Consider the following 22,213-nt stretch of genomic DNA (forward strand, 5'->3'; position numbering starts at 1 on the left):
TTAGGGACAGAGAGCCCAGATGGGGTTCCCCTGTGCCCTGGCAGCCTTTCCACACTCATCGACTGCAAACCACAAAGGCAGCTGCCCAAAACCTCAGGGAAGAATCAGCATTGCTCAAGCCCTGCCCAGGGATGGGGGGGACACAGCCTCCCTGGGACCCCAACTGGAACACACCCCCTGCCATCCACCAGAAACCATCACCAATTTTCATATTAATAAGAACACAAAAAGGCAAATTCCTATAGATAAAAGGGGAAATACAGTGCAAGCAAAGAATCACAGAAAACAGACCCATTTCCCATAAATATTCTCTTCTGCTTAGCAAACAAGCGCTTGCTGTTTGCATCCATCAAACAAAACATGCTTGATTTTGTTTTGTTTCACGGCCAAGTTATCATTTCTCCAAAATTATTTCAAGAGCACAACGGGAGCAAAATAAATTTGCAAAACAGGCTTAAGTAAACCATGGCAGATCTCGGTGGCAAAGTGCGCGGCCCCTTTCAAAGCCCAAGGGGAAACCGCAGGAAACATCAGCGTTAAAAACGCTTTGACTCATGTTAAACTCAAGATTTGACTTTTAGCGTTAGAATCAAAGGGGGAACAAGTCGAGGAATTGTATCACTCTGACAAGAAAACCAGAGGAGATGTAGAAAGGAGCCTGTGAAAGAAGAAGTGGTCCTTGCCCTATAGCCAGATGGGCTCGACATCTACCTGGTGCACCAGCAAATTTGGGGGATATCAGGCAAAAGCCTGTGCATGCTGCTGGGATCGTCAGAGCCTCTCTGTGGAAAGCGCTGACTGATGCCAATTAAAGTGAAATCATAATCAAGCCATTTGTTTTGATGCGGAGAGAATTGCTTTGAAGGTCTCGGCAATGCCTGGACTCGGTTCAAGCGCTGGATCAAAGTTCAAGATGGGTCTTTTCCAGCTTGAACCACCACGAATAAATCCCGCCCCTCCTATCCCAGATGGTAGCCCTATCCCACGGTCCTAATCTAGGCTTAAACTTAACACAGCGATCTAAAGTGCTGGTACCAAAGCAAGGCACACGCCTGCACCCTCCCGAGACAGAAGGAAATATCTGAACATCTCTGGTGACTGGTCCTAAACTGACTCCTAATGGTAGATTTACAGCAGCCAGATTTGCACAGAGCAAAGTCTGTGCCCTTTCCAACCGGGGGGTCTCCTGACAGCCATCAATCCAGCTCCTTTTCCCATCACCGAATCAGCTCTGCTCGGAGGGAACGGAGACAAGAAGAGCCTCCTTGGCCCGGAGTTTTGAGCCCTCGGCATCCCACCACCCCAGATAAAACCACCTATTTCCAACAGCAGAGCCCTTTTTCTCCATGGGCAATGGGACTTTCTGAGCACTTCAGAGAAGTGGCAAGTTCTGCTGCAAACTTTTCGGCTTACCCGTGAAAAACCAAGAAGCAACCTCTAGAAACATCTCTTTCCTTCCAAATCCTTGGCTGCAACCCACCCACCCCACATAGAAATGAGTGGGAAAAGTGGAGATCCTGGTTTTTTACCTATTTTACCCTTCCCGTGCACCCTTGCGAGGCTGCTGGGGTCCACCAAAGCCTTTCTGTGGAACATTGCTATTCGGAACAAGTTAATTCCTCCACAATGAATCGATGGTTGCACTGGGCTGGGAGGGAACAGGAAGATACACGCTTCCTTAATTTCTTTCTCTGGAAACGTGTGGTTTTCGTGCCATCTCCTCTCGGCTCCTGCCACAGCACAGCTGTAGGGACCGGGACCTCCCGGTGTGTGTGTACCACAGACTAACCGCTCCAACCCCAAACCAGAAGGAAAACGCCCCAAAATGCCAGTGCAAAACACAGTTCTCCACTTCTCCAGCCACCAAACCAGTGCACAGAGCCGGCAGCAGCAGCAGCACATTGATTTCCCAGAGCAACGCCCGCTCTAGGGGCAGGACAGCAGGAATATCACCCGCACAGTGCGAACATCATCCGCACAGTTTGCACACTCCAAAGCCCACGAGCCCGTCTCCTGGGGCACATTCCAACTGACGAAGCATCTGTGTAAGGACAGACGTCCCTCACCACCAGACCGGCTCCCCAGCTGAACTGGGTGGGATGTGCACCCGACAGCCCCGGGGAGGTGACAAACAGCTGCTGTCCCCCTCCAGGGCCACCTCCCAGTTGCAGGATATGTCCCCCCTTCCCACTAGGCCTGACGGACAGAAGGAAAACATCCCTCCTGCTGACTCACCCCGGTTTTCCTTTGTTCTCCACCCAGCACCCAGTGCAGGGGGGCAGAGCACCAGCATTATCTGTGCTGGAAACCCTTGTGCCAGAAGCCCTTTGCAGGCCCCCAGCAGAGCACGAACAATTCACCTCCTTCCACTAAGTTTGCACAAGCTACTCTTATATTTTCTTTCTTTTTTAGCTATGCTCAGTGGGGCAAATTCCTAAGCCAGACACCGTCCTCCACCCTCGGCCACCCATTTCCAAGCCACTTTGCCCACTCGTGCCATGATGCAAGAGAAATCTAGGGGAATGGCCAGGACACAGCTCCCCCCTGGGAACGTGCAAGGGCTTGGGGGGGGTAGAAGCTCAGCTGCAAACAGCTGAGTTGCAGGAAATACACAGGGAGGGGATTCACATTCCCAGGGGCTAAACCCAGCCTGTGATTTAAGTCCTCCCGCCGCTTAAAAAGAGCCCTGGCTGAAATTCCTCCTCAGGTTTTCCCTGCCCTGGCTTGGCCCTGCTCCACTCGCTGGCGTAAAGCCGGAGCGCAGATCTCGCCGCACACACCCAGCTGGCCCCGCAGATGTTGGTGTCACCTAACGCAACGCGCCGGCAGAGCAAAGTCACTCCCGAGCATGCCGGAGTTGCAAGCGCCGCTTCCCAGCGCCGCAATTAAAACCTGGCTTTATTATTTTTCACGTCCCTATCGAACATCCTCTGGGATGACTGCGCCCATCTGCTGCGAGGAGAGGGACGAGTATTTGGGCATCAGACGTCCCAGAAGTTACACCGATCAAAATTCCAGTTTCCCCGGCAGCCCCTGCACCTCTCAGGTTGCCGCTGCAGGTGACAGGACCCTCGTTGCAACGCCCAGCCCCACATTGTCCCCCACCTCAAAGAGTTAAAGCTGCCAAGGAGCAGCAACCCCCTGCCTGGAGACAGCCCCATCCCAGCAGGTCTGGGCAGGGGAGACAGCACAAAATCCAACGCAAGGGACAATAACTCGCCCTGTCACCAGGCTGGGCTGGTTTACACATATAAATGCACCCCGGGCGCTGCACCCCAGGAGCACAGTGATGTTTACCCCCAACAAACACAACCAATGTACCCGAGCCATGACTACCGACAACAGGAGCCTCGCACCGGGGTAGGGCAGGGGGCCAAGAGGGAATCGCACTCTCCTTTTTATCATCCTGGAGACAAACAGGGGAGCTGAGCCAAAGCCCAGTCCCCCGGCACCCAAATCTCCCTCTCGGCTTGCTGCCCGGCGCCCGCTCCGCACCACCGATCCACAGGATGCGTCCCCCGCGGGGAAACTGAGGCACGTCCCAGAAGACACCGGCCGCCCTCCCTGTCCAGCGGGTCGCCCCCCATGCCCCAAAAGGCAAAAATCCGGCTGCTCCTACCTGAGCGTGGCACTCTCCCCTTGCCGCACTGTCACGTTGTCCATAGCTTTGGGGAAGGTGGCATCTCCGCTGCGCACGGGCACTCCTGCGGGCACAAGGAAGAGCAGCCTGAGACAGAGGACGACCAGGCACCTCCAGGGCAGGGCTAAGCACCCACCGACCCCCATCCTGGGCAGCAGGGACTTTTCCGACAGGCAAAAAACACACCCGAAAAGGGGGGAAAGGGGGGGGAAAGGAGGGAGGGGGTGCGTGTGTGTGGGGACGGGGGGGAGCAAAACCACCGGGGCGAGCGATGCGGAGCTCCACGGAGATCAGGAGAGCCCCCGGCAAGGCAGGCTGCGAGCTCTGAGCCTGCCGAGCGGCATCCGAGGGAGTCCCCAGGATCCTCGGGTGAGGGAGGAGGACGGGAGGGCCAGGGGGAGGAGGAGGAAGAGGAGGAGGAGGAGAAGTGGCAAAGGTGCCGGACGCTGGACGAGCCGGTTCTTCCCGGGCAGCAGAGTCCGAGGAGGCGCCGGGGGAGCCGCCCGGCTGCGCCCCCCCGCTTCTCCCGACTTCGCAGCGCAGTCCAAAAAACCAGTAAAAACCCAACAACAACAACAAAACACCCCCGGCACACGAGTCCAGACGCAAAAAGGCACAGCGGGCAAAGGCCTCCGAGGCGCCCGGCAGTTTCTTCTCCACCAGCCCCGTTGTCGTGTCCCAAAGGCGGGTTGGTCCAGATGGGATGAAGGATGCTGGGTGGGGGGGGATATCTGCCGGGATGTGGGGGTGCCGGAGCCCCTGAGCTGCCCGTTCAGCCGCAAAGCGGGGAGCAGGGGGCGCGGGGGAGCGGGCGAGGCGGCGGCGGCAGCATCCCAGCCCCGCCGGCCGGCAGCATCCCCGGGCGGGGCGCAGGCTGAGTGCCCGGGGTTGTCATGGCAGCGGCTCCATCCCTGACCGGCACTCGGGCTCCCGCACGCCCCGAGCCCCGCACACCCGCGGAGGGGAGCGGAGCGATGCGCAGGCTGCCCACGCCAGCCTTAACCCCTGCCGCGCCGCGCTCCTCGGGGGACGAGATGTCAGGACCCCCCCCCCCACTTCCCCAGCGTGCTTACCTGCACCCAGCACCTCTAACATATGCCCTCCTCTACCTCCGTGCCATCCCCTCTCCGAGCAGCAAAGCTATTATGCACAAGGGGAAACTGAGGCACGGGGCGATTTTTTTTCTTCCCCCCCTCCCCATCCAAGTGAGGCGGGTGGTGAGGAGGAGAGGCAGGAGCGTGCCCCTCCTGGTCCTCTGCACCTTGCAGACACACAGCACGAGCTCAAGTGGCGAATTCCTCCCCAGCCGTGATCGCGGTCCCCGCGTACTTTTTATCAGCTCATAATTTAACAAATATTGCATTTGCTTATGCCTCGCAATTCCTCCTTCTCTCCGCTAGCGGCTAAACACATTAATATTTCCAGGCACAGTTTCATGCTGGTGAGAGGTGCCGGGGAGCCATCCTCAGAGCGCAAAGTCCTGGAGCCGCCAAGCAAGTACAGAACGAGCAGCCGAGATGCAGCTTTTGGGGTGCTGCACCCCTGGAAGGCCCCCCGAGCTGCAGCAGCCCGGCATTAGGGGAAACAGGGCCTCTCCCGCCCACTGTCCCCAATGACTTCTCCGCAACGCAGGACCTTATCCAAAAGTCCTCCCTCCATTTCCCACCGCGTGCTCTGCAGCTATTACACGGCACCACCATTCTTGTTGATTTTTTTCTCCCCTGAAATCGCTGCCAACCTGAGCTGGATTCAAACTGGTGACCTAGATGTGAAAGGATCCATAGCCCGTTACTAATCCCTGGAGCCTCCGAATCCCCTGTAAACTACTGCTTAATTCACTAACTGTGCTATTTAATCTCTAAAACATTATGAGCTGTGCCGGGCAGAGGAAACACTCAATCAAATAAAGCTTTATTATTATTGTGCGCGCTGATAGGTCATATGAGAAGGGGATTGCTTTGCAAGTCACTCTACTTCTTACTCTTCTGAAGGCTCCGCTCCTTGAATTGAGCCCTGGTGGGACGTGCTGCCTCCAGTCCTGTGTTTCCGCAGAGGAGACAGGAGCTTTCCCCAGCTCTTGGCAGGAGGAGTTTAATCTCTGCAGCTCACTCTGCTCCACTCGGGCAGAGGAGAGGTGAACGGCAGCCTTGGGCCTGCAAATTACATGGGAGGGGGCTCAGAAACCTAAGGCAGGATGGGGACCCCCCAGGATATCACCACGCTCATCATGCAAGAGCTCTCTCTCTTGGCGAGGCCGCTCATTTGGATGGGCAGAGACCATCTCCTGTGTCAGCAAAACCAAAGGGATTCCAATCACCACAGCCAGTTAACCTTTTAACACAGCCCAGATTGCCGGGAGCATCTTAAATCACGAGAGAAAGCACCTGCCTACGCTGAAAACGTGTGAGGTTGGGTCAGAACGTGACCTGCTGAGCAGCTTCAGCCCTTGCAAGGGCTGAATTTGGCCCACTGTTAGGAGGCCATCAGCGTTGCCTGAAAATCCCAAGGAATTTAAATCCAATATCACCGGCTCCTGCATACTAAAGCCCAGCAGAATCCCTGGTCTATCTCCCCATCTCCGGCTCTCCCTCTTTCACACACATACGATGCACATATAAATCAGCCTGTCACAGCTCGTCTCTTTTCTGACAGCTGTAATTGCTTCAGACTATAAAAATATCTATAGACAATAAACACAATGCATGAAAACAGCAAAGAGAAAACGAAATCAAGATTCCTTTAAATAATTCAGTTGCTCCAGCAGCAGAGGAGCCAGCAACTGAGTCCAGCTGTGAAGGTTCAGCAGCAAGAGAAAGAGAGCTTTGTAGCCTCCTCCAGGGATGAGAGAGCCTTTTTTTCCTTCCTTGGTTTTTGACCACAGCAGAAGAAGAGTCTGCTGAACACGGCTTGCAAAGCCAGACCTATCCGAGCATGAAACACAACCTCGTGCTTTCAGCTTCTGCTCTTTCTTCCTACTTACATAAAAGTATTTCTTTTTATTTTTTTTTCTTTCTGTTGGGAGCAACAGGCAGGAGACAAACAGAAAGAGCAAAGCAGACGCATGGGCTATGTATATTTATCTCGGTATCCATCTCCTGCTTTCTAGCAAGGCTACAGGCCCCCTCTCCTGGCAGAGACCACAAACAGGGCAGCAGAAGCAAAGCGAGCGCTGGCATCGCTGGGGAAGGGAAGCAGCGGCGGGGATGGAGGTGGGTTGTCAGCCAGGCCAAACCCTTTTCAACTGATATTTACTCCATTTTCCACTAAAAACAAAGATTGGATGGGGTGAAGGGCGGCAGCGCCAGTTCAGAGACTCCCGAAACATCTGTCTGTCCTTTGCTCATGTGGACCAGACAACTGAGGCTTTCATTTTAAGCAAATTGGTTCCCAAAAAATGTCCCCCAGGAAAAACAGTGGTGTTTAGCCCCAGCCAGTGTTTCCCAAGGGACCCCAGTTCCTTCTGCAAGGCTGGGGAGCCTTCCAGCAAACTGGGCTTGTGGAGCAAAACCGAGCCTAAGCATCTAATCCGTGCACTTGAGTGGTCCCCAAGGCTGATAACCAGATGCAAAACTGCAGTCAAGGTTCCTCTGGCAAGTAAAACAACACGATTGCCACACTTTTTTTCCTGCGTTCTCAGAAATCGCTAATGCAATTCTACCATCTATTTTGCTTATGGCTGCTCGCAGGGACTGCTGATATATCCTCCCATGCAACCCCCGCCTATAGACCTGCCTGCAAACCTATATACGTACAACACTGCACCTCCCTGCACTGAAAGATTTCATTATTGAAAAAGAAGTCAAAATTACTTTCAATAAGTAGGTCATGGCCAGGCAATTTGTACAGCCAGATCCTTCTTTTAATTCTTTTTCCCTTTTCACAAAGCTGATAGATGGCAATCTATAACCCCAAAGTGGAAATTTATTTTTAATCTCAAATTGCCAAATATGATCAGAAACATAATTTATGCCCGAGCCATTCTCGTTCTTTCCAAATGGAAAACATGATTTCATAACCCTATTTGTGCTATCGCATACCACATTATTCCCCAATAAGCCCAGAGTAGCAAAAAACAGTGCTTAATTTTCTTGGTATTAGTCAGGTGAACAACACAGAGTCCGGGGGAACTTTTTCTGAACAACCACTGAGTCCCCAACGCCCACAACCATTCACCGCAGACACAAAGGCCGTCATCCCCTCGTTAACGGTGGCCCCAATTAAAAAACAATGATTGCCAGCCTTACTTGGCTGAAGCCATTTTGAGCCCAAAGGCGTTTCTGAGCGGAGCTGGAGAAACTGCCCATTTGGGGCTGTTTCTAGGCCAGTTTTCAGAATGCGAGCAGCATCCTCACTGGCACTCAGTCCCTGAAAACAGGCGGTGACTACCAGCACCCTCTTCGCAGGGCTTAAAAACAACACACGAGACCCCATTAATCCCCGCTAAAGATGCTATTAATATTTAACTGGCTTTTATATAAACCTACAGTAACCGTCCTATTAAATTGGAATGAAGTGTGCTTTTGGGAGCCTTCCCCTGAAGCCACGTCGGGATCCTCTGCGCTGCTGCCTTTGCACCTCGCCGTAAAAAAATAAAGGAACGTTTTCTTTGCCCTTTAAAAAAACTGCTGGGCTTGGGTTTGTCGCTCGGTGCTCAGGGGATTTTCAAGCACCAGTTAACCCTTTGCAGGATTAGCTGCGTTGCCTCCCGCTCGCTGCAGCTGAGGGGCTGGAGGACCAGCCACCCTGCAAAAAAACCCTGTTCTAAGCTGCTGCTTCAAAGCCAAACCCAGCAAAGGATTTATCTCCCTGCAGCATCTCAAAGGGTAACCCAAGATGCACCACCTGAGGAGAAAGAAAGGCCAAGCCACTCCATACAGCACCGCCACCGCTCGTCTACGCAGAGATGCACGGCAGCATCCTTGAGGATGCTCTGATGCGCGTTACAGATGCTGCAACTGAGACACGAGGCTCGGGGAGGGACGCACAGCAGTCCCCAAGGCCTGGCTTTTCCTTTGGGATTCCTCCTTTCTCCCACGGTTCTCAGCATTTTAAGCCTTCCACAACAGCCCAGCAAACACAACATGCGTATTTGTGAAGTGACACCTCCATATGCGCAGCCTTAATATTAAACATCTATACAAGGAGTTAAATAAAAATTACTAAGGAGATGCTAAGCCACGCTGGCACAGCAAAAGTTATGAGCTGAGACTGAGGCTTGGCACAAATCACTATTGGTTTTATATAAATCTGTTTGTTCCTTGTTGCGTTGTTGTGAGGTTATGTTGCCATATTAACACCCCAAAAAGCAGCCTTTATGCTCCACATCCACAGCAGCGTTTGATTGGCATGAATCAGGCGCCAGCTGACGACATGGGATAAAACCCTGCCATTAGCCATCTAACAGCATTTTATAAGCGCATGACATTAACCCCGCACTCCACAACTCAATCCACTCTGCGTTTTAACAGGAGTAAGTGCGCACGGGGAGAGCGAAACAGCTGAATAGGCTGAAAAGGAGAAGAAAGAAGGTCCATGTCCCTGGCTGACGCTGCCCCACCACCACATCCATATCCCTTCCCCAACCAAGCCCTTTCCTACCAGAAACCGCTTGGTCCAGGCAAACCAGGCACCAGAAATGGAGCAGATATCTTGATACAGGCCAGACCATTAAACAAAAGGCAGCTTTTAAGAGCAGAACCCCAGAAAACCCTTTTTTCAAGCCACTGAGCACGCTCAGGAGCTCTCAGTGAAGCCCCAGCCCACCGCCAGGTGTTCAGCATCTTTGAAAACTGGACCCACCTGGAGATGCTAATTTGCCTATTGCCTGCAGGTGCCTTTGGACCTGGATCTGTCACCTTCAAACCAGGGTGCAGAGATACAAAAAGCTTTGCTTTCAGCCTCCCAATCAGCCAAAAAAGCGGCTTTTCCAGATGTACCTCAAACCTGAACACCTGTACCTTTGCAGGGACCATCTTTTGCCAACCTTAAGTCTTATTTCCCAAGCCAAACTGCTCGGTTGCTCCTTGGGAACAAAAGCCGGGTGCGCTGCTGCCTGCCTGGATCCATTTTAGTTTTGCCGCTGGTCCTTTGACCCCCGCGGCGCTGTGCATCCAAGAATAATATTAATAATAGTCATGCCATTAAGCAAGATGCTTGGTTTGAATCTGAAGATTTTGAGAAACGATCTCATAAATTTAATTCCCGGGGTACCATCTTTGAGCGTTAACAGGCACAGTCGCCTCTGAATTCTGGGAAATGAGCATAATTACATGGAGATCGACAAGGCACAAATGCCAAGAATTCTGTTAACCTTTAATACTGCAAAAAAACTCTCCCCTTGTAATTATCTCTTTCCTTTGTCTTAAATGTTACTGATGAATATTTAGTGGGATAAGCAAATAAAAGAAGGCTGAGGGGCGCAAGGAAGCGTAGAGTAACTCTGCAAACCTCATGGCATTACTGGGGGTCAAGGCTGAGGGCAGAATAGGACCCTGGGTCACAAAATGTGGCAGGCGGGACAATGCCCACCCCCATGGTGACCCACAGCTGCTGCTAATGCCAGTGGAGGGCTCTGCGGTGGGCACCGAAATCCTAATTAATTCCCAGCGCTGTGCAAATGCACCTTTGCTCGGTTCCGCAGCGAGGACATGGAGCGATCCCGTGTCTCAGTTTCAGGTGCCCTTTCTCCAAACCCAACTTCATCTTGGAATAAAACTTCCTGGGCAAAAAACACATCACCTTTCAAACACATCCTCCCTAGGGCTGCAAATGGCACTGCCCTCTTGCTGCACATTGAGTCTGATGGAAAGAAGATTTTCTCCCGGCGTGAACTGCATTAATATCTGTCACCGCTCTGGCATTTCTGCCTATAATGATGAAAAATATGTGCGGAGAATGCGGGGTGCTCTCAGCATCACCTCCCTCCCCATGAAGTGAAATTAGAAGCAGCTGCTCCCATTCCCGTCCTCTTTACGGCCCCAGAGCATTAGTTCTAGAAGCTTATTATTTGGGAGATGGCACGGGGGTAACCGAGGCTCACGACCTATCCATATTCAAAATGTGCCTTGCTGCAGACGGGGGCTCAGCTCTCCCTCCCCTGAGCTGCAGACCGGTGTAAAGGTCACTCTCTTCTTTTAATGTCGCGTCAGACCGACCGCTGCGTGAACAAGAAAAAGGAATATCTCTCCCATCGGACGAAGAAAACCCATTTCTGTCTTAGGAGGAGCGTGCCAGCACGAGGCTGTAACCACCGGCAACACCAAATGCTTTTGCATCACTGCCCAGGAGCCCTGGAGGAGGTGGAAGGAGCTTCCTCCTGCATTTGGAGATGCTCTTTTCAACAGCATCCCAACCACCCCTGTATTTGCCCCAAAATGCTGCAGGCATCCCCAGATGCAAACGCGTTGCAAATTAACCGACACTGCCCAGGCCACCGAGTTTTTGAGCTGGTCCTACTGGACAGGTTGGGTGTCGTGGGAGAGGCTGGAACAGTCTGCAGGGCAAACTTTGCCTCCAAGCGAGACCTTTGCAGCCGCTCTCCTCCCTCGTTCCAGGAGGAACGAAGCCAAAGCAGAATTTATTCACAGAGGACCGGGGAGAGAAATGAAATAAAAGAGGTTAGCTCATTAAGGACAACGCGTACCCCTCCCAAGAGAGTTCTTTGCAGGCACTGAGAGGAGGAACACATGTCCAAACCCAGAGCCAGGGATGTGAGCTGCAGCGATGGCTCCAAACCTCCCCAGACAGATGACACCACAACTGACTCGGACCTGGGGTCCCAGCAGCCCCATCAACCACCCCCAGTTCCTTCTGACCCCCGAACGCAGCAGATGTTTGCTCTCCTCCCTTCCCTCTCTCTTTTTCCATGCCTTCAACCCGAGCGAGCTCTCTACTCTCCAAGCTGCTTTTATGCCCCTTTAAAAGGTTATAAAAGCTGCCTTTATATTCCAATAAAGGGATATAAAAACAACCTTTTTCGCAGTTCAATAAACGTGGTTAACTCTTCCCCCCCATTCATACATTTTTGCCTCGGCACTGTGTACATGTATGAGCTGCTGCAGGGCACGGAGGAGGACGGGAACTTGGGTATCACACCCTGAAGCAGGAGATGGCAGAGCATCCCGAGGGACAGGGACCAAGGCAGGTCTGATGCCAAGCAGAGATGGGCATCATAACCCAAGATGCTGCCTAAAAAACAGAGAGACAAGGCCACAGCAACTCATGACCACACACCCTGTGCTGGTGCATTTACTCCAAAGAAAACCCCTCCTGCAAGCTGGTTGGAATCCAAGCAAGGGCCGTGGCAGGACAAAAATTCCAAGTCCAAGCGATGGGTTATATACACCAAGGGGCAATCAGACGCCCAGGAGGGTTTTGCCTCTCCTGGTGAAGCTCCCTTGGACATAAGTAATGATGAAGAGCAGTCATCCTGCTCAGCATCCTTGCACAGCATCTAGGACTGTGCCACCTTTCCTCCTTGGTGACAAGGGACAGGCGCTTCACAGCTTGCTGGCAACCCCTGCTCCTTGCAACATCCTTTTACACCTTACAGACCGCGGGTCAGGGACCATTCCTTGCAGGGCATCGGTGCCACACGTAGCATGACGGGATCCTGCTCCCCGCCACAGCCTTCACACACGGCTTTAATTATTATTTACTGTTTGCACCCGCAATCAGTCTTCCTCAAAACACTCCTCTTCCCTTGGAAAAGGATCTAAACCCGTCCTGCCGCCTGCCCAACAGCCACTCCGGGCCACTAAAACAAGGAGGTTTATTATGTTTGGGTGACAGCCCGTTCTGCATGGTGAACGCAGCTCGTATGAATCAAACCGCCTCGGATTCCATACATCACTCCCCAGCACCACCACCACGAAGGGCGGGAGGGGGTTCGGCTGCCGGTGTTTATCGGCCGTGATCTATCGGCGATCGGGATGCTGCGGGGCGCTGGGACCGCGATGCTGTCGGAGGAAGAGGAGTGGGGGCGATTCTAGTCCATAAATAAGCCGCGCCTAGCGCAAGCAGCTATCAGGAGCAAAAATTTAAGCCCAGCACCAAGGCACTGAGAACTTTCCGGTCTGTGCCCCAACTCCCTGGCATAATTTATCCCCTCCCCGGCCCTCCGCACGTACCCTGGGATGGGGACCCAGCTCTGGCCGGGGCAGCAAAGCCTTTCATGCTTAGTCCTCACCCCTCCCACTCACTCCTCCGCACTCCAGCAGGCAGGCTGAGCCCTCCCTGCCACCGCCAGCTAATTAATCCAGCTAATTGCCTTTACCAGGCTCCTCTTTGAAGGCTGGAGGAGAACGATGAGGGCAAAGGGAGAGGCTGAGCTCCCTGGGGAATTCAGAAGTGTTTACAGTCCCTGGCACCAGAAAATCCATACTCATCTTGGCTCCAGGAGGCAGGGCTGCCCTCCCACGCTCCTATTAGCAATTTCCAATCATCTTTTATTAGAGCCGCATTGATTTGCTGCTCATTTCGGTGGGAACGAAGGCCTAAGAGCCCAACCCAGCCTGAGCCGCGGAACCCAGGCGTGGAGCCCATGGTGGTGGGAGAGAGAAGGGCTGGGATGCTGAAGCTGAGCAGCCATCACAAAATAGCCTTGCACATCCCTTAGTGTCTTTTCTGCAGCCATTTGGTACGTGTGGTGGAGGGACCAGGGGCTGAAGGCTCCTCCTGAGCTTTCCGTAGGGAGCTAAGGAGGGGAATTAGCGCTGTACTCCTTTTCTAGCAGGGATTTTGGGAGCCCTGTTCCTGCCTGCTGGGAGATGTTCCCTGAATCCCACATCTCAAAACCTGCGGAGCAGTTTGGGGCCAGCTATTACCCCCTAGGAGAAACAGGCTCCGAAAGCTACGCTTCTGTTTCCAAGCAAACATCGCCAAGTAGCTTGTGAAACACAAATTCTGTTAGGAATCAGCTGAATATTTCGTTCCGATAATGCCACAACAGCCGTGTACGCATTAGCACACACAGCGCACGCAAAGGAGTATTTGAATATCAAAACAAAGCGAACTTACACGCTTTTGTGCGCGTTTTTTTCCCCCCGTCTTGGCAAAGTCATCACTGCAAGTTTGCAGTTTCCAACTATTTGCACCGCAGCTTCTTTCCATACGTGTCCCTGCTGTCGTCAAACCTGCTGCTCTCTGCACCCCGTGTCCTCAGATAACCCGAGACGCACAGACGCGGGTACAAAAGGTCCTTGGAGATGCTGGGGAGGGGACCCTATCACAGCACCCACCTCCCCAGCAGACCAAGAAGGGGGGATGCACTAAACCCCACAATTTTGTTGCGTTTAGACTTAATTATATATATTTAAAAAGAAAAAAAAAAAGAAAGGACCTGCATTTACAGAGTAAAACCAGTACATAAAACAGCCCAGGCGAAATTAAAATGGAAGAGCCGATTCGGCTCACAAACGCCTGCGGTGAGGCGGATGAAAGCCAAGGGCTGCAAGGCTTGGATGTGCCTCACTTCAGACGGCAACGGGAGAAAATACAGACGCTCTGAACCCCTGCCCCAGATCCGCCAGCACGGAAACCTGAACTTTGCTTTGAACCCCGCGACTGAATTATCTCCCTGGAAAGCGGCCACCCCGGGCAGCGCGGGGGATGCTGGGGCGGATCATGGAGAGTGGTGGCCGTCACTGTGACTGTCACTGGGGGCCACCGTACTCAGGACCCTGAGTTAAGGACGGCGGGAGCCCTCCCGAAGTTTTGCCCTGCGTTGGGATGCAGTGGTGAGCCCGGTGCCCATTGCCACCTGGACTTTGCCACCTTTTTGCTCCAAACACAGCTCTGATGGCAATTACAACCACATAACGAGCAAATTGGGTCTGATCCAGAGGGCCTGAGAGCAGCAGCTCTTCAGCTTTGAGACAGTGTTCATGTTATTTAAGGATCCGCTGGCCATTTTTTCCCTCCTTGCCTTTTTTTTCCTGTATACCTCCAGGCACTTGGGGAAGAGAACAGGGAGATGAAACCTGGAACACAAGATGTGAAACCCTATAACAAGCACATTCGATTCCCCCTTCTCTCCCCATCAGGAAACATGGGTGCCCCACACCAAATGAAGATTGTAGGACTTTTGTCCCACATTGAAATCGGGCTGTTAAAGCCCTTGCTGGCACCCGCCGTGACTTTCGACTGGCATCGGCGCGCAGCTAGCAAACGAAGCCGGGCCAAATTTCTCCCTGGCGTAGCTTAATTAAAGTCAATGATGTTACACCAGGGAGGAACCTGGCCCACTGTCCCGAGTTGGAGTCCACAACAAGTCCAGCTGGCAGCTCGGTGGTGGCAAGAAGGTTCCCTGGCACTGGGAATGGTGCTGGGAACCGTATTTCGGCATTTGCGAGTGGGAGACACACTCAATAAACACAGCGCTAAGTAAACCAGATCTGTAATAAATAACAAAAACCCAGCGTTGCGCCTCTTGCAAATGCTGCGGAGAACCGGACCAAATTGTCCTCCCAGCTCCCAGGAGCGGTGGGGATGTTTCATTAGCCCTATTACGCCGACAGGGAAAGAGTCACTGGGAGCTTAATAATAATAAAAATCCATTATGTTACAGCACTCGTCATCTGTGTATCTCAAAGAGCTCCAAAAAGGCAGGAAAATGGCTATGCTCATTTTAATGGAGATGCACGAGGGGGTCAGCAATTAGCTTCGGGTCGCTCGTCAAGCCGGACCCAAAGTTTGCTGAGCAGTGCCACCAAGCTGGGCTGATGGGCTCAAAGCTGCATAAAGGATGGATAGAGCAAACTGTGGCTTCCTCGCCTTTAATCAAAGGAGGTTTGTGCCCGGCTGGAGGGATCTGCTAAAGCTCAGCCCAACCCAACCCGTGCCAAGAGACCCAGGGGAGGTCCCAAAAGACTTGACCGTGGTTCTACGCTACCAGCATGAGAGCTGCGATTACGCAGCGATCGCGGGATGACTGCACGGCGGCTCCGCTTTCCACACCTGCAATTTCCACCGCACTCAGACGACTTCCGAGGCTTAGCTCCACGGCGGCAAATTAATTAGAGTGTAAATGCAGTATCGGTAGTGTCGCCGAATGCTAAAAAGCGCACAGCCGCGGTGACCAGGAAGCCAAAGCCACAATTGTGGAGATGTAGGTAACTTTAGAGCTGAAATACAGAGAAATTCCACTTATAGGGAACTAGTGGGTGGTGGTGGGGTTACTCAAAAGCCTTACCACGGTGTAATTACACTGTGTTCGTCAGGTAATTACAGCCCTGCTATTATATACTGCAACCCTCCATTTCGTGCCTAATCCCATAAGGCAGATTCCAAGGGATAAAAGGCAGCAGAAAAAGACACTTGCGAGAAGGAAGGATGGACATGGACTGATATGGGCAGCAAAAGGAGAGGAGGATGCAGAGACATCGCAAATGTCCAGAGCATCCCCAGGCAAACCAGCCCCCGATGCCTCGGGGATCATGACCATCCAAGAGCTGGGCTCGGTTGCCTGGGATCTATTGAGGAGGTATAAGCATTCATCAAAAGCCAATCTGCTTTTGAGAAGCAGAAAAAGAGGTTACTTCGGATTAATTTTTCACTTCAGAAGCTTTATGGGTTGAGTTCTGAAACTGTCAGGTCGAGATGCTTCAATCTTCCCTTAACGAAAGGCTAGAGTGCTGGTTCGAAAAACCTCTCTGTTTAGGTTGTCAGGTAATTTGTACGCAAACATTTAAATTAAAATTTCCTGTTGGCTCATCCTTTTTCATCCTTTTTTTTTTTTGGTGGTTGGGGGGAAGAAGATGATTTGGAGCTTTTCTTTATCTCTCAGCTTCTTGAAATGTTGATTCTTCAGGACTGGACAGGCTGGGGGGGAGGAAACTTAAAAGCCCATTGCAGAGAGAATATCCAGTCCCAGCCAAAGGGACAAATTCACCCCTACAGCCCCTGCCCTGGGTCACGTCTGAGCACATTGTGCTCCCAAAGGCGTTTTCTCAGCACCACCATCCTTTCCTCCTCTGACGCAGCGATGGAAGGACAAGCCATCTGGAACATAGGAGGCCATCCCGAATAGGGGAGAGGCCACAAGGCTGGGTAAATACCCAGCTGATTAACTCCCACCCAGCTCCATTAGGTCCCATTTGGATCCCCGGTGCTATGGGAGCTTATTTAAAATTAACTGGGGTTACCCAAGCAGCCCAGTCCCAGCCGGGCAGGCAGATCCGATGTGACTTACAGGTCCCCCGCTGCTCCGAATCTCCACCTGATCTTATTCTCCCGGTGCTGTTTGCATTTGCGAATGGGAAGACGCGGGCACAGGAGGGGACGCGAGGTACCGCATCCATGGCGTAATTCAGCAAGGGCTCCCAATAACCCAAACCCTTTCTCTCGCACAGCACGTCGCCGCAACGACAGACTATTCCCCCGGCGCTCCGAAAACATTTATGCAGAGGAGACGTGTGGGCGTGAAAATACAATCAGATGGGACACAAACTGTGCTTTTGCTCTTATTTTTTCCCCCCTTTCTTTGTTTTAAGTCTAGCAGGGCCAAATTCTTTACAATCTGCTCCTGCAGAAGCCGTGCAGAATTTGTGGAACAAAGCATCACCGCAATTACGGAGGAGGGAAAATCCCTGCGGGATGCGAGATGACATCCCCAAGGAGCAAATACTGTATTTTTATCCGTGTGGACCGGCTCTAGTCCCTCTGGGTGCAGTTTCACCCAGTGAAATCCATCTTTTGCAAGGTGCAAGCGCTCCTACCATGGGAAATAAGAGCTGAGCTATCGCAGGAATGACTTCCCCAGCCCCATTAGGGGCTTGGATAAGCCATGAAGCCTGCAAGTTGATTGTATCTTTCATTAGGAATGACTGAACGCTGTTTTTAAAGTGGAAAATGAACTCGCAGCTAAGAGGAAACAGTTTCTCGGCGAGGCCGTGGAGCAGGTTCCCCGCGGAATAGATGCGGTTGTGAGAGTCAAAATTAAATTGATATTAGAAAATTTCCTGAGGGGGGAAAAAGAAAGTCATACGCTGCCTGCAGAAATGGTATCTCGCGGAGAGCTGGATAGTAAATGGAATTCCACTGAAACTCAAACATATATATATATTTTTAAATGAAAAAAAAGAAACTCTCATAACTTCCCCATCTCAGCAAAAATTCCCAAAAACTATAAATTCCATGGAATGGATTATTTTTCCTTGGAAGTACCATTTCAGCTAGTGCAAGACAGACATTTCAGCTAGCTCCCAGCCCCTGGAAGCATCCCATGGGGTTGACAGACTCCCTTTAGGTGGGACACAACATGGTAAGTTGCCTCCCAGGTGGAGGCAACTCAGCCACCATCTAGATTTAGATGTTCCCAATGGAAAACATCAAATTATCTGGAAAAATGGATGCTGTCCCAAGAAACCATGTGGTTTTCACACTAAAGGTGCTTTTTGGGGATTAAACTTGCTTCAATGGAAGAGCTTCAAAGGTGGCTTTCTCCATCCTTACTCGCCGTACCCTGATGTGCATTTGGCAATGGGTAAACGGGGGCAAAATGACAAGCGAGGAGCACACTGAATGGGTGGAGACACAAAAATCTCTCATGCATCAGCATCTTTAATCTACCTTCAACCTGCCAAAAGCACCGGGAGCTCGCACGCTGCAATTTGCATTCACAGGGAGCGCGGGGACCGCTCCAGATGGATTCACAAGGGGACCCTTCAGATCAGATTAACCCAAAGCCGCCGATGGCGACAGCTCCTCTGCTGCACCGTCACCTGCTAATGATTCCCTGTAACGGCCTCTGAAAAGGAACACACGTTCCTTTGGCATTTCTGCACCCCTTGGTCCATGGAAAGGAAGATGCTCCTTGGGCAAGCTGGAAGGATGCTGCCAGCATCCTCTTGTCCCCACCATGGGACATCCTGCTTGTCCCAGCCCACCAACATGGGGACACAACCATCCAGCCTCGGCACTGCTTTAAATGCCATCTCGCCTTTGTCTATCACTGGTTCTCCTAAATAAAAAAAGGGATGAGTTACAGCTCCTTGCACCTCCCCAGCTCCCTTATAAACCTGTGCTCCAGGACTTTCCTTCCCATTACTACAACCCAACCCCCTTAGAAACCCTCCCTGGGAGCACCTCCATGCCTCCAATACTCCAAGGTAGACACCCCAAACCTTCATTTTGACATCTAAAATAACAACAGTCGTAATGAAGACAGGCTGGTTTTATTAGCCTGCAAGTTCCCATCGTATTTCTGTGTCTTTTTTTCTGTATCTCAAAGCTGCTGCTCAACAAGAGCCCGGATTCCTGTGCAATTGCACGGTGCCAGTAACATTAAGAAAAGCATCAAGTCTGATGAGACCTACGAGACCTGCAGTAAAAACAGGAGGGCTGGTAGCACTGTGCACATAATCTGCTGCCAGCAATGTCCTCTACACCTTCCTGCTCTCCAAGCTGGTATCAAAATGGGTCACGGCACCATCAGGGAGCCCCAAGCCACCCACTGATCTCAGCTTTAACAGCACCATCACCAAATCAGCACGCAGACCCCAAAGACGCCCAACGGCAGCTCGTGCAAATCCACAAGAGAGGTCAGAAAGGGAAAAAATCAGAGGCAAAGAGGAGCCAGGACCTCCAGAGTCCAGGCTGCGAGAGGGAAGCTAATAAAAAAGCATCATCCCTTCGCAGACAGTGAATTGTTGCTTAGACCCGAGGATCACAGACAGCTTCTCGTCTTAAGGGGAGCAGTCAAACGAAGAGATTTCCCAGCCATTAAGCCGAGCTATAAAGTGCTGGCAGTAAAGTAGGGTAGAGTGGAATTTATCATGGCACCGCACAGACCGTGGGGCCAGGAGAGAGCCGGTTTGGGTCAACGGTTTGACCTCTCGCATTGTCTAAAGATCCTTCCCTTCATCATCCCCATTAACATCTCATCTCCCTCCCTGCCGGCCGGCGCCTGCGCTCCCTCCCGGGGGACTCTCCCCCTTCATCAGGCACTTTCTTAAAAGCCAGGCAGAAAAACTTTCCCTTCCTTAGCTCCGAGGCCGCTGCTCCTTGTCCTACCACCTTTGGAGACCATGAATAATTCCCTTTCCTTACTGCCAGCACTGCCTGGAAGGTATTTATAGGCTGTGATCACCTCCCACCTCCTCAGGAGGCTTCTCCTTTGCTAGACTATGATTTAGCACCAGAGCCGGGCACAGCCCAGCCTTGCGATGCGCATGTCCAGGGAAGCCACCTCCCCAGCTTCTCTATCAACTACCAGGGAAGGAATTGCATCCTGACAATGATGTTTTTTCCCTTAGATTTGTGTAGGAATCATTCTGCTCCTCTCAGGCAGCAACACATTTAAGGTTCATGATCTTAAATAAGCAAATAGATTTAAAAATAAAAAATCACATGCAGCCAGCATGGGGAATTTGGGGCAATTGCTTTGCAGTCAGTGATGGCAAAAATTCCTCCCGACCCCTGTGATCTGAGACTTCATCTATTGAACTAACATCAGGCAGGTTTTTGTTTGGGATCAATGACCTTGTTTAACCAACCAAGCCCAGCAAGACCTGGATGTTTTCTTGGTGGCAGTTGGTTGGACTTATTCTCATTTCTGCCTTTTTGTGTTTCCTAGCAGAGGTGAGGCAGAGACAGCAGAATAACCACCGGGATGACAATTCCCAGGACGATTCCTGCCTCGTATCAGAGGAGCCAAAACGCACAGATGAAAAACTCTGCAAATGTTTTGCAAGGGAACCAGAGCCCTTTGGAAGGTGCCTGATTTCCCAGCGCAAACATTTCATCCAGCCCTGCGAGTTCCCTGCAAAACAGCGCGAGCCCCACAAAAACCGAACAAAAAAGCAACCCAAAAACTGTCAAAACATTGTGAAGGAAGCTGAAATTTTCTGGTTGTTTAAAAAGATGCCATCAGTGTGCCCAGCAGACTGTGCGTGTAAACCAGGCAGTCAGTTTTTCTGCGTTCTTCATGCAATATCCAAGTGGTTGCTGCTGCCTAGCGCTCTTTGCTCAAGGGACAGCATGGGGTCACCTGTCTTGCACAGGGAACAACATCCCTGGCAGTGGCATCACTCTGCAGATGCTCCTTTTCTTAATAGATGGTCACAACCCTACTGAGCCCGTTGCATCCAGGAGAGAAAGCCCAAGGGTGCAATTCAGTCCGGTCCAGCCACATCACTTGGTTAATGACCATCTTCTCTCCAGCCATTAATTTTTTGGGGAGTCTGGAAGAATTTGCCCTCACCTGGGGTTGGCTTGACTTGAGATTGCTCGTTCCAGAAAGGCGGGGACAGTGCTCAAAGGGGGACAGCCTGTCCTCACCCACAGCCCCAACATGAAGCACCCGACCCCACCGCACCCAAAAAGCACCTGATGCTGCTGCAGCGAACCCTCCTGCGTCCAAATATGATGAGCTTGATGCGGCGCTGCTTTCTCCTCCCTGCCTGGCTGCTTTCCACCCTCTCCCCCTTCCCTCACACGCTCCCGACTGCTGCCTCTCCTGCTGTGCCCAGGTCCCCCCGGTCCCCACAGCCCGGCCCCGCTGCCCGGCGGTGCAGATGGCTGCAGGGAGCCTGGGGGAGGCTTTGCCGCCTCCATCCCTGCAGCAACCAGCCGTCTCGCCCCGTTTCCTCCTCTCCACCTGGCTGCTCCGCCGGCCCGGCTCCTGCCAAGAGCAGCGAGGCGAGGGGAGCGGGAGGAGAATCGGATGGATGGGCAGCAACTGTCAGCAGAGCCAGCATTGCGCAGACACGCCGGACAAGTTCCTAGGGGTGCCTGCCAGCTCTGGACCCCATGCGCTCCCGGCTATTCCTCCTACCCCATCCCCTCGCCCTTGGCGTGCTCGAGCAGCAAGCATCACGCTGTGGCACCAGCCTTTGCAAGGAGCAAGGAAATCAAACCGCTGGACCGCTCTCCGTAGGAGGAATATGGATGTTACCGCACGCTCCTGGCTCGCTTGCCAGGCTCAAACCAGGGTTTAGCTAGAGCTAGCCCAGTGCAGATTGATAGCCATGCTGGCAGGGGCTGTACGTGCAAAACAAGCAGCACACGACCCATTCTCGCATCCAAACTCTCCAGACACATCCACCCCGAGCTGCTGCTCATCCCCTCCAGCCTCCACCTGCCCTCTCTGCATTTCCAGCAGCCGGTTCGAAAAGCCAGCTGGGAGGGAGGGATGGAGGGAGCTGCTGCTTGTCGACAAAGCCAAAACGCAGCTATATCTCTTATGAGCTTCCCCTCCCCGTGCGAGTGCTGAGCGGAGGGTTGGTACCCGGGTGCAGCAGGCTGGGGGCTGATAGGATGCATCAGCTAATTTGCACTAATGGTCCCAGAAAGGCGAGGAGTGCTCTCCAGAGAAGAATGCACTTGAGCAATAACCTAAATAGACACGCGTTTCCAAGCAAAAAGTCATCGAGGAGGGAAAGAGAGGCCCTACAGTTGAGTTTCTCTCCCCACCTGCAGGGAAACTTGGCAGGGGAATGTTGGAAAGGAGCTGCCCGGGCAAGGAAAAGCATCGGATCTGCAATCTGGGGAGCAGGTCTTGGAAAAGGCCGGATCATGGCTGGATGTCCAGCCCCGCTTACGGACCCGCTTGGACAGACTGACGGCAGCCCAGAG

General features: G+C 52.4%; 1 protein-coding gene across 2 annotated transcripts in view; it reads right to left on the reverse strand.

Moving 5' to 3' along the window:
* Window positions 1-22,213, reverse strand: part of LOC308048760 (protein CEPU-1) — a gene marked incomplete at both ends in the record, with an annotated part of 282,261 nt that overhangs the window by 107,972 nt on the left and 152,076 nt on the right. The window contains one exon of one of the 2 annotated variants that reach the window (XM_080358061.1): window positions 3,620-3,704. In XM_080358061.1, coding sequence (XP_080214187.1) covers window positions 3,620-3,704 — 85 coding nt within the window. Of the gene's footprint in view, window positions 1-3,619; window positions 3,787-22,213 lie in introns of those variants that run through there. The other variant, XM_080358060.1, reaches the window with a different exon arrangement.

Source organism: Nesoenas mayeri (assembly GCF_963082525.1).
Source record: "Nesoenas mayeri genome assembly, chromosome: 22".
Taxonomy (NCBI): Eukaryota; Metazoa; Chordata; class Aves; order Columbiformes; family Columbidae; genus Nesoenas; species Nesoenas mayeri.